At 45.8% G+C, this 13,126-nt stretch overlaps 1 protein-coding gene across 4 annotated transcripts in view; it reads right to left on the reverse strand.

The window, feature by feature from the left end:
• Nucleotides 1–3,867: 3,867 nt before the first annotated feature.
• The window catches only part of SLC37A3 (solute carrier family 37 member 3), a 42,158-nt gene continuing 32,899 nt past the window's right edge, over nucleotides 3,868–13,126 (reverse strand). For all 4 annotated transcript variants that reach the window (XM_054564552.1, XM_054564549.1, XM_054564551.1 and 1 more), the window contains 4 exons: nucleotides 12,581–12,628; nucleotides 11,372–11,523; nucleotides 6,454–6,519; nucleotides 3,868–5,215 (listed from right to left, as the gene is read on the reverse strand). In XM_054564552.1, coding sequence (XP_054420527.1) covers nucleotides 5,123–5,215; nucleotides 6,454–6,519; nucleotides 11,372–11,523; nucleotides 12,581–12,628 — 359 coding nt within the window. In that variant the 3' untranslated portion in view covers nucleotides 3,868–5,122. The remainder of the gene's footprint in view (nucleotides 5,216–6,453; nucleotides 6,520–11,371; nucleotides 11,524–12,580; nucleotides 12,629–13,126) is intronic.

Here is a 13,126-nt window from a genome sequence, read left to right on the forward strand (position 1 = left end):
ATGCGGGGGCCAAGAAAGCTGGCTGGGGAAGGTTTCTTGGATTAGACAGCGCTCGGCCAAGCCTTGAAGGAAAATTAAGATTCAGGCAACTGAGTGTTAAAAAGGGGTATTAGAGACAAGAAGTGTGAATCGAGACGAGAAGGTATGCACCACAATGTGAATACGCTAACGCTACTCAGCTGTACACTTAAAATGAAGATAAATTTTATGTGTATGCTACCACAATAATTTTTTTAATCCTCGCCGATATGTTTTTATAGATTTCAGAGAGAGACGAAGGGGGAAAGAGAGAGGGGGAAAGAGAAACATCGATCAGTTGCCTCCCATAAGCTCCCCGACTAGGGACCAAACCCACAACCTAGGTATATGCCACCTGGGGAGCAAACGTACAAGTTTTTGGTGTACGGGACACCACCTAACCAACTGAGCCACCTGGTCAGGCCCACGATTAATTTAAAAAAAAATTTTTTTTTAAAGACAGGCGCTTCCTAAAAATTTTATTTAAAGAAGACATGAACGCACACTGCCATTGGTAGCAACTAAGGAGCTGACGAGTCGGATTCCGCGGAGGGTTCGTGAAGAGGCGATGAAAGATTGTCAAGGAGGAGGCTGGCACTGGACTGAAAAACCTCATGGCCGGCAGCGCTGACCCTCTCGCCAAGGCCCCTAGCTTCACGGTCCAAGGACAGGCTTCAAGTTTTGACCTGTGAACATCCTGTAATAAACGTCAAATATTTGTTCATATGTGTATTTTGATCCCTAGAGACAGTAAATGGCTTTCAGATTCTCAAAAGGGTTTGACTTAGAAAACTTGAAAACCACTCATGTAAGCAACTGGCAGAAGGGTCCTGTGGGACGGGCCATGGCGGAGCTTTTCTAAGCTGCGCCCGTTTCCCTTGGGTCTCGCTGCTAACGGACTCCAGACGGCATTTAACAAACGGACGCCACACCTGTCCTCAGTGGTTTCTTTCTCACTAAGTACTTAACAGAGCTCCTGGCAGTTTATGAGAACAGCTCGGTCGGGTGACACCTATTGTAGGAAGGAAGCTAGCAGAGGGTGAGCAGACAAGCCAGTAAAAGGGACAGGAGGTAAAAAGACTCAATAAATTCAAGTGCCACAGAAGTCAAAGGAAAAAAGTCCTGGGGTAGATGAAGCGGGTACTAATGTCAAGTACAAGAGAAGGATTAAGAAAGATAAGGAAATGTCAAAAAGAGATGTCCCAATCCTATGACCTTCAGGTGCACAGTTTCTGTAGGGCAATGACGTAAGTCATCAGAGGTCAAGAATAAGGTGTCCCAATTGGAACACTTGAAGGGCAAAGGGCAGTCCTGTTGAGTTTTGTCCAAACATCAGGCAGAAGCCAGGCTCACCCTGGGCAAACAGAGCTCGTCAGTTACGGAGCTGAGGAGGAAGTCGGGGCAGCCCGGAAGACAGCAGATACCAAGTCGAAGGATTGGTGGGGGGGGGCGAAAAGATAAACAGGATGTGAGTCAGAAGAATTAGTAAAGATGAGAGGCAGCTTTATCAGCTCCTTCTATGGGAGGCAGGGAGGACTTCTGGAGGTTCTAAAGAGACAGGGAAGGAGCGAATGACAGCGTCTTGCATCCTCCATCTCCCTGAACATCGCGATGCACATAAGAGGGTCCTCAGCCATTTCTTTGCATCAATGTTGACCGCAGGACTTGTCCTCCAGGAAGCAGGAAGGAACAGAATAAGCAGGACAGGGGGAGGGGCCTTTCTTCCTTCGAAACTATATGGAAGGAGGAAGGAAGATGTGTAACAAGGCAGGCCAGAGCATTTTAGTTCAACCTGGGGAGCATCGGAGACAGAGCTGTCAGAGAAGGGTGCATTTCCACTTCCAAGTTAGCCTCACGATGGCCTTTCCTTCAAGGGAAATAGTGAGAAAGTGAAGTCAACTCTTGGAGTTCTTTGGCATGAATTCCCACGAAGGTTGTCAGAAGAACGATAAGGAAACGTATCCATACTGTAACCTAGTATGTCATTCAGTGCTGAGTGGTTGTTTTGTTGGTAATTTCACATCAGGTACATCTAAGTTTAAACTGGGTAAGAAAACAATAGCTGGTGTTGGGGTACAGAGATGTGACCACAAGGACTTGGGGCTGTGGAAGACACTGCTTTCACTGATGAAACAAGCCACAGTGGGAGAGGCTACAAAAGTGCCGGCGGCAGCAACGCCTATCAGCGCAGCAAAGGAGTCAGTGGACCACAAACGCAGTAGAACAAACTTGAAGCCAACTCTCCAAGCTGGGAAAGCCATTTAAATACACTGTCACCTGTGTAACCAGGCAGGACGGCGCAGGACTGCACTCGGTGAGCCCTATTGGCGGGGGCTGCCCCGGGCTATGGGGAAACGAAACCACGCGCAGCGCCGGCCGCGCCTCTGGACTGTCCGCCTCACCGCCTCGCCGCCTCGCCCACCCAGCCGCGTCCTCCATGTCTCAACATTTCTCTCCCATTTCCCAACCGCCGGCGTGGATTCAGTGAGCGCCTTTCCCACTCTCGTTTTTGGGGCACCCTCAAAACGTAGAGAAAAAGCCCGAGGGACCGCACTGTCCTGAGACCAGCACGGCCACGGGTCTCAACCCTGCATCTCTCGGATGCTCCAAGCCGCTCACGGTGCAGACCTGCTGGTGTGACACGCCCTCTACTCTGGATTCCAGCACTGGTTTCCCGTCCTGTGTACTTTTGTTAGAATAAATTATTCCAATGAAAACGTTCTAGCCCTGGCTGGTTTGGCTCAGTGGATTGAGCACCAGACTGCGAAGCAAAGGGGCGCCGGTTCAAGTCTCAGTCAGGGCACGTGCCTGGGTTGCACCCCAGCAGGTGTGTGTGAGAGGCAACCACACATCGATGTTTCCCTCTCTTTCTCCTTCCCTTTCCCTATCTCTAAAATTAAATAAATTTTTTTAAAAAATTTAAAAAACGTGACCATACTGACCATGTAAAAGGAGAGGAAACTCAGCCAAATGTCAGAAGAGGGTAAATAATCAAAACAGCGTTCACCCACAGACAATTCTGAAGTTACAACCAGGCCACTCACCTGAATGCAGCACCATCTCACACAAAGGAGGGAAGGTGTTCAGAGAACAGACTAGAAGAGGAGCCAGTCCCGCACCTGCAAGGGGGGAAGCTGCATGTTCACGCCTGACACGCGACACAGTAGAGCCAGTGAATGGTCACGAGGGAACACTCAATTGAAGGAAATCAATCATAAGCCCTGAGTCACATTCTAAAACAAGGGGCTCAGAGTATATACTTAAACAACCAGACAGACAGATACTTACTTTAAAAAGTCAGTTTATTTTCCCCTCCTGTGTTTCATATTTTCCTTTTGTCAGTAATGAGCAATGAACTGACTGGAAATCTGCTTGATTAAATAATATGAACAGGTTGACAAACACGCCACATTTCAGAGTATAAAGCAGGACGTTGAAAAATATTCCCTAACCCAATGCAAATTAGGCAGCCCTCAAAATTGCACACTTACCCCAAATTATGGTTTGCTTACATAATTTTAAATATTTATACAGAATGACCTTACAATATGGACGATTACGAGGCGGGATGACCCAAAAAACCCCGGAATGATCTTCTGGAGGGCAGGCCCCACGCGGTCCAGGCTTCCCCAGCTGGGTGAGTGTTCTAGGAGCCCACCTCGATCAGTGCACCAGCTGGCGCTGTGGCGAGAGGCTCTGTTTGGCTTCAGAGATTTTTTTTTTTTGAGTTCATTCAACGGTTTGCCCATTTCATGATGGACGGTTTACAAGCGCACCTGCCCACCCTGTGCTGAGTGTTCAAGAAGCTTTGGACCAGAGCCAGCCTGACCCCCATGCCCCACCCTCCCTGTTCACCTGATCTCGCCCCGAGCCACTTCTTTTTGTTTTCCCAGATGAAAAAAGTCCTCAAAGGAAAACATTTTGCCGATGTAAAAGTGAAACAAAAACGGCAGGAGCACTAAAAGGCATCAAAATCAACAAGTTCAAAAACTGAGCAGTGGGAAAAACATCTCGACAGGCGTACTGCATCAAATGCAGAGAGCACTCTAAGGTGGCTGAAGTTTAAACAAGTAAGAATAAACACACAATTCCTTATAATACATTCCGGGTTTTCTGGGGGTCCCACCTCATAGTATAGAATTCAGAGCCTTGAACGCGTATACTCTACAAATTTCTAAAGAACAGGTACCTAAATACCCCTCAGGCCTAAGTGATTCCTTAGTGTGATTTGGTGTCCCTGGCCTAACGCTTATTAGGACAAAAGGTCTTTCCTGTTTCTCTAATTTTAGTCTTCTGGTGAGGTCACTGAAGGAACCCGGCTGAGACCGAGATCAAGCCTCTGGAAACAGGCTGAGCAGATTAGCTTCCCAGCAGATCCCGGACAGCGAATCTGGGGTTGAGTGCATCGGCCATGGCTTACACGTTGGAATGTGCACAGGTGACACACTTTATGGTCCTTGAAAGGGTGACTAAAGTCTTCCTGGAGTTATAATTTTGAATGAAGATGGAAAAGAAGTTGACAACAATCTGGCGATCTTTCTGCTTCTGCACGCAGTGTGATTCCCGCCACCATGGTTAACAGAGGCGTTCCTGACCCAGGGCAGGCTCATGCTGTGATGTCCGATCCAGCTGGAGCACTTCATCCAGGTTTGGTGCTTCAGACATGAGCCTCATTTCCAAACTCATTTCCGAAGCAAAATCCAAGGAGCCCTCCTATTTATGGAGCCTGACCTTGATATAAACTATGCACGGCTGCCTCATGGTCACTCAGCTGCCCAGGCTGGAGAACAAGGGTCCAAGTCCAATACAGCCTTTAAGGTTCAAAGGATAAACCTCAACATCCCAACAAAGACGCTGGCAGATTCATAGGCCATCTGTACATTCACGAAAGGACAATGAAGTCCATCGGCAATGACTCCTGTAGTGTAGCAAAGCACCCGGCCCTCCCTCAGGTCAGTGCGTGGCGGGCCAACACCGCTGAAGGAGGCCTGGCTACATCTGAGGTTAGGCTGGAGCTCTTTAAGACAACCCCCAAATCGGATGAATTAAAAGAAAGAACAGTCCTGATGTGTCTCCTATTGTTCTTGCTCTTTTGTGGGCACTGTCACTCGCTCAGTATGCGAGCCTGTCGTCTTTGCACAAGAGAGCATATTTCCCTCACTATCAATGGCGAAATAAACAGAATGGTACAACTTGTCTGTGAAGAGAAAAAAAAGGCATTAAATGTGCAGTAACAATTTAATTAAGTCTGTTGGAGCATCATGCTTTGAACATAATAATGACTTCGGACAATTACATTCATCCTGACTTCATACAAAGATAACTCTAATCGTCAACGAATTAGAAAATAATTTTGAAAATTACAGTTTATATTACAAAATGCTATTATGTTACGGTCTCCAAAAAAAGAACGGTTACGCAAATTAAATAATTTACAACAGGCGGAACAGAAAATTGATCCTGGGGCTCAGATTAAAAACGGTGTTTCTTCAAACAGATCCAGTTTCTTTCCATTACAATTTCTAGTATGATCATAACAGCAAGTTCGCCAGGAGACACTACCCTCTCCTCAGCAGGGATGCAGAAGTGGACGGCCTCCTGACCCAGCCCCCGGGGGCTGCAAGGCAGTTAGGCGGAGGCAGACAGCCTCTGTCACAGCAGAGGACACCAGCCTGAAGGCAGCATCAGGCAACTCCCGGTGCCAACCGCCCCGTGACTCCTCGGACACGACAGCAGTGTCCGGGCTTGGGGCGGCTGAGGCTGCCGCCAGTTACGACGCCCCAGATTTAGGGACAGCACACTGGGTGCATCCCTGGTGGACGAAGCTGTCACTCGGCTCTCTCAAGCACACCTGTCCCGAGCACCATCTCACCCAGAACGGACAGACTACGTCACACGCTTATTCAGAAAGCAACATTTCAAAAGCATGAGGACTTATTCTGTATTGGCTGTTTCTCAGAAAGCACAAAACTCCAGCCAACAACCTCTAAGGCACAACACGTTCCTCAAGAGACCCGAGGTTGTCTCAGAGCCTGCTGGCCATAGGGCTCGTCCTAGCCGTGCTGCTTTTTTAACCCCGTGTGGCTCGGCGCGCACTGCGCCTTCCTTCAGAATTTCCGAACTATATATAGCAGACAGAGCGCGCCCTGGAAGAGCACACTGATTAATGTTGGTGATACTTTAAATAAGTCTCTTGTCTTTTTTTTTCTGGTGTTATAAATGACAATACTCATTAGACTCAGGTCAAGGGCAAACGAAGGGCCCTATCCCCTCTTAAAAAAAGAATGTCTTTCATATTAATAAAACGTTACTTCTCACAAAAGGATCTTTAAAAGCAATCAGCAATTTTGGTTTAAGAAGTGACTGATGTAAATGCTTTCAACTAAATTAATAAGAAAACGTACTAATTCAAAGAAAAGGGGAGCACGCACTTACCATGAGAATGAAAAAGTAGAAAACCCACATCCATCCCAGGTTGTCCTGGATCAAAGACACTAAATACTGTAAGGGAGAAAAATAAATTATAATATAATCCTTCATAATTAATAAAATGAAGTAGCTAAAAGCAGATTAAACACGGCTCTTGTAAAAAAATAATAAGGATTCGTATGATGTTTTGCAGTTTACAAAGCCCTCTCACATGTGTTCCTATGTAAATGTATCAGTGGCCTCCACTTTGTTCAAATACAAAAGCCGGAGTTCCAACGGTTGCTTTCTACCCACTTCACTATTAAGAGAGGGAGATATACATCTTCAAGTCACTTCCATTTAATCATTCTTTCTTCCCATCAAAGGTATTATAATTGACGCTTTCAAAAACAGCTTGTCTTTTAAGTATACCACTGATTTTACAGTGACACTGTTTGCTCACAAGATTACTGTATGACTTTAACATCCTACAACATATTCTTTTACTTTGCTTTCAATTAATTAAAAATAGCATGTAACCCTTTCTTTAAGGAAAAATACATAACAAAATATGCCATTTTAAGCATTTTTCAGAGGTACAACTCAGAGGTATCAATTACATTCACAATGTTGCACAACCATCACCACCATCTGTTAACAAAATTTGTCCTCACCCAAACAGAACCTCCGTACCCCTTAGGCAATAACTCCCCTCCGCCCCTTCTCCCCATCCCCTCGTAACCTCTAATGTGCTTTCTGTCTCTGAATTTGCCTATTTTAGATATTTCAGGTGAAGTGGAATCACACAGTATTTGTCCTCGGTGTCTGGCTTGTTTCACTTACCATAATGTTTTTAAGGTTCAACCATGTTGTTCTATGTATCAGAACTTCATTCCTTTTCACAGCTGAATAATATTCTTTTGTACAGATATACCACCATTGCTTATTCACTCGTCTACTGATCAACACTTGAGTTGTCTCCGCCTGTTGACTATTATGAATAGTGCCACAGTGAACACTGGCATGCAAACACCTGAACCCCTTCTTTTAATGCACTGGGGACACACAGCTAGGAATGGGACTGCTGGGTCACAGGGTGATTTTAACATTTAACTTTTTGAGAAACCACCGCCGTGTTTTCTACAACAGCTACACCAGTCTACAGTCTCACCAGCAATGTATGAGAACTCCAGTTTCTCCACGTTCTCATCAATACCTGCTTATTTTTTAATTATAGCCATCCTAACAGGTATAAGGTGGTATCTCATTGGGTGTTTTGACTTGAATTTCCCTGATGACTAAGAATGCTAACCATCTTCTCATGTGCTTATCAGACACTTTGTACCTATCTGTCATGACAATTTGTCCCCAAGTTTTCTTCTAAATATTTTACAGTTTTAGCTCTTAAAGTTAGGTATTCTATCCATGATGAGTTAATTTCCATGTATGGTATAAGGTAAGGACCCAATTTAATTCCTTTGCATGTGTGTATCCATTTTTTCCAGCACCATCTAGAGACGAAACCATTCTTACCCATTCAATGGTCTTAGCACCCTTTTCAAAAATCAGTTGACCAGAGTCCTGGCTGGGTGGCTCAGGTGGCTGGAGCATCACTCTATGCACTGAAAGTCTGTGTGCTCAATCCCCGGTCAGGGCGGATGCCTAGGCTGCAGGTCTGATCCCCCGGTGGGGCTACATGGGCGGCCACTGGCTGCTGTTTCTCTCTCTCCCCCTGCCCCACTTTCCTATTTCTCTAAGATCAATAACAACATATTCTTGGGTGAGGGCCCCCCCCCAAAAATGAATTGACTACAGATGTAAGCATTTAACTAACCCATGTTCTTTGAGCACATTGCTCAAAAGCGTTATAAAGAGAAGCAATTAAAGCAGAACAACTTAGTGATTTAGACTAGATCACATCACAGGAAGCAAAAAAGCAGAGGTCTAGTCACCCATTAAAGGAAACACAGTGGCCATCCAAATGCTGACTGCTACACTTCATCTTTCTTTTAAGTAACTTCATTGACACATGACTTACATATCAGGAAGTTCACCCATTAAAACTCATGGCATTTGCGCAACTATCACTGTAGTCTAAGTTCAGGCCATTTTTCATCACCCCCAAAAGAAACCTTATACCTGTTAGTAGTCACTCCCCAGGCCTATCCAACCCTAGGCAACCACTAATGAATTTGCCTATTCTGTGTATTTCATTAGAATAAAATCATATACAATATGTGGTCCTTCACAACTGGCTCCTTTCACTTAGCATGGTATTTTTCAGATTCATCCATGTTGTAGCATCTGTCAGGCCTTGCCTTCCCTGTAATTGCTGAATAACACTCCTTTATATGAATACACCACATTTTATTTACCCAGTCATCAGTTGATGAACATCTGAATTGTTGCTACTTTTCAGCTGTTAACAAATAATCCAGTTATAAACATTTGTGTACAAGTGTTTATGTGGACACTTGTTTTCATTTTCCTTAGATAAATGCTGCAATTTAATCTAATTGAGCCCCTGCTATTTGTCAAAAACATACTAAATGCTTGGACCATGACGTTGGGGAATCAGAGCACCTGTTCTCCAAGAAAGCGGGGTCCGGTACAGTGGACCCACACCAGTACACGTGAGACGCCGTGACCAGTGTTCTACCAGGGGTATGTGCCAACTGCTATAGATGTCAGGAGGGGAAACTTTTTTTTCTCAGGAAGTCAAGGAAAGGCAGGGAGAACAAAGTTATTCCAGGTAAGTTAGGGCAGTAGCTAGGGAGAAGGCTCATGGAGTTTTTAATAATAAATCATGGAGCTTAAGGTCTCATACCCCAGGCAACAGGAAATCTTTCAGAAATCGACACAAAAGGAGAAGGAGTAAAGCTAACGATGATGTGCTCCTGATCCTGCCGCCCGAACCGTGAGTCAGTCCACAGTCAGGAATCTGAAGACTGGGAGGCGAGGCGTTCTAAATAAAGGCACACTCCCTGAAATGTTCGCTGTAACCCACCCATGTGATTAATGAAGAAACGTCAGTGAGGAAGAATAACAAACTACAGTACTTTCAGAAAAGGATGCCAAATACAGTCACTCCTCACCACTTACATAATGGCATCTAATGGGCAGCCAAAGCATTTTTTGTTCCTACTCCAGAGCATGTTCAAGTAAGCAATTTCTTCTACCTTTGCTATGTTTTTTTTTTCCTTTAGTCTCATAATCAAATGTGCTAAGCATATCAATCATGTCACTCATTCGTTCTGCAACCATTCAACAAACACCTGAATGCCCACTCTGCGCCTGGCTCCACACTCGGCACCGGGGCTAAGGAGAGCACAAGGCAAACCAGAGGCCACCCTCGTGAAGCTTACGCTGTAGTGCGACAGACATCGACAAATACACACACAACATGGCCGGACAGTGGTAAGTATTAAGATGGTTTCCTTTCCTTAATACTTGCCCTCTCATTAACAAGCAGACACCAGTGATCTATCCCCGCTAAGCAAGCAAAATAGCAGCGACCTAAATATCGAAACTACAAATCCAGGCCTTCCATTCTTCCCCAGCTCTCTCTACGTCTATGGTCTTACTAATACCCCTCAAATTCTGGATTCCTGTTTCTAGGTCCACTGGGCACCCCTGTGGTTTTGCCTATAGTCTCCTCCATTTAACATCTCATCGCTTCTGTAATTTCAACTACGTTATCCATGGGGATGATTCTCAAATCCTTACTTCTGCAAAATTAGCACTCAGCGACCTGCCGTGGTATATGTACCCCTGGAGAGGCATGACTCATGGCTCTTCCAGACAAGAGATACCCTTCTGAGATAAAGCTGCATTTAAGCTAATATATATATATAATATATATATATAATTTATATGTTTATATAATATATATTATATAGAAATAAAATTAAGTTAAAAATTTTATATTTTATTAAATATAAAATTTATACATACATACATAGATATATAGATATATAGATATATATAGATATATATATCTATATATATATCAATCTGCAGAGTTCTCACTACCTGCAACAGGCCAACCTTGGCCCAGAAAATCTCAGACTCGAGAGCACAGAGGAGTCACCAGTAGGCCTGCTGAAACACAGATCCCCAGGCAAGTGCGGTGGGCTTACAGTTCTGTGCCTCTGGCGACACCCCAGATGCTCCTGACAGGAGACATGCAAAACTGCCCTGGGAGACACAGCTGGAGGGGGACGGGAAAGGGACTCTGGGCAGCCGCAGGCCCTGGCTGCTTCTGCTGAGCACCCACGTGAAGAGCGTGTGCACATGTGTTCGGAGGGTCTGCACGTCAGGTCGGGGATAATGAGAAGCATGTGTCTCATGGCCTCCTTGGCTGAGAAGCAGGGGGTGGCAGGCTGGGCTGAAAGATCTATCTGATGAGGTGTGAGCTGTGGGCTTATTTCCAGATAGAAATCTGAAGGTAAAAGTGGAAAAAGGAACTAAAGATGTAGAGGTACCCTCCATATGAGGTCACATCCACTGGACCTCACAGAGACTGAATCCCCAGGCTCCCCCTATAGCCAGACTCAAGGGAAGCTAAACCCCCAGGCTCCCACTACAGCTGGACTTTAGGGACTGAACACCCAGGCTCCCACTACAGTCAGACCTCACAGACTAAACACCCAGGCTCCCACTACAGCTGCACCTCAGGGGAGGCTGAACCCCCGGGCTCCCACTACAGCCGGACCTCAGGGGAGGCTGAACCCCCGGGCTCCCACTACAGCCGGACCTCAGGGGAGGCTGAACCCCCGGGCTCTCAGTACAACCGGACCTCAGGGGAGGCTAAACCTCCAGACTCTCGGTACAGCTCACTACAGCACAAGAGTGCCACCTACTGTGGCTCAGCGAGCAGGTGTAATTCTTCCACAGGCTGAAGAACTACTTAACACTCAAATCAACCCCTTCCCTGCTCACTCACCTGGCCCACAGCAGCTCCAATGCTCCCAGTTCCATCAACAATTCCTGTGACAGTCGCCAACGCCTCACTGCTCCCTTGGATCAGCTCTTGGCGACCCAGGTCAGCAGAAATAGCAGAGCTAATCATATTAGAAGGTCCACCAATAAAAAATCCTGAAGTCATAAACAGAACAGGTTCTTATTAAAACAGTATTCATAACTCCATTAGGAATCTCCTGAACAAGGCAAACTCTCACCCCACAATTTTAATCACTATGGTGGAGAGAAAACAATTGGGACGACTATAATAGCATAAATAATAAAAATTAAAAAAATACATTGGAGAGAAACAGGAAAAAAAAGGAAAATAACCAGTAAAAATGGAAATTCTGCCAGGCAGTAACATCTTCAAACTAGTTACCATCCACTTTTCTGAAATCCCTTCTTGAATTACATGACATGCTAGTATATTTGATGGAAACCAAAGACAGAAAGCATATAGTCAATACCCAGCCTTTCTAAGCCAGCGAAGTGTACATTTGTTAGTAACTGATTGCACTCGCGTAACAAACTGTGTCACGGTAGAGGCACATCACAGAGCACGTTACTCCCAAATTCAACCAAATATAATGAGAAAGGGAGAGAGCGCAGAGCAGCAGCCGCGCAGCCGGTGCAGCAGCTCTGCCTGCCTCCGCCCTCAGGGAGGCTGGTTGAGCACTGCGCAGGCGTCGCCCCGGAATCTGCCAACAGGGCAGGACTCGGTTCCCTGAGCCTCAGGCTGCAGGGTGGCTCTCACTATGCGGAGCATGATCTAAAGTTTAATAATAAGTGGATGGTAACTAGTTTGAAGATGTTACTGCCTGGCAGAATTTCCATTTTTACTGGTTTCTATCACATGGTCCCTAACTGCATTCACCTGTTTCACCTGGGTCTAGAGTGAAGAACTACTGACCAATTCCAACACAGGAGGCAAAACTAGCTATGCCGGACTTTTGAACAGCAAGCCAACTGGTTTCCAGTGCGGCCGCTTCCTAAGCCGCCTCCAGAGGTGCTATGAGAGCGATCAGAACTGCTGGCGCACCTCTGTCAAAGGGACGGATTCTGTAACCAAAGGGCGAAGGGGGTCACCTAATGACCAGCAGAGAACTTTACCACCTGAACTCTCTGTAACTAAGGTTTTAGTGTTACCTATGGAGGAGAGAGGACAGGGAGGAGGAGCCCGACGCCATACCTGTGACGGCCATCAGAAGTGCATTAATGGACTTATCGTTTGGAGAACCTGGGAGGAAAGACAGAAACAGCAGGCTGAGTGGAAGAGCGCACGATGTGTGCCTCCCCTGGACAGGCCGCCTACACCTGGTCTCTGTGACCCCGCACATCACACCCAGACACAACAAAGGGATACAGCTCTTTTGCGGCCTCCTCCAACTTGATTTGCAACGCCTGCCTCTTGTTGGTGCTGAAACTAATGAGACTTCTAAAAGCTACAGAAAAACCCTCCTCCCATCTCGGCGGCATCTTAAGGGACATATACCAAACCTACTACTAATTACCATCTTTCCTCTTTTGAAACCTTTTCCCTTTTATTGTTTTATTGGCTCTAATGCTGTCCCTCTGGAGCCTACCCTCAAACAAAGCATATACACTCCCAAGCCAGCTTTTAAACAAACCCACAAAGCAGAAGAGATGCCAGCTTCCTCCTCAGCACAAATAAAACTGTGTGGTGATACTTTCACCAGGTATTTACAGGACAATACGAAGGTCCCATGGGTGTCAT

The sequence above is a fragment of the Pteronotus mesoamericanus genome, unplaced genomic scaffold (assembly GCF_021234165.1).
Source record: "Pteronotus mesoamericanus isolate MK-2021 breed Mesoamerican mustached bat unplaced genomic scaffold, CSHL_Meso_final scaffold_85, whole genome shotgun sequence".
In the NCBI taxonomy this organism is placed as follows: Eukaryota; Metazoa; Chordata; class Mammalia; order Chiroptera; family Mormoopidae; genus Pteronotus; species Pteronotus mesoamericanus.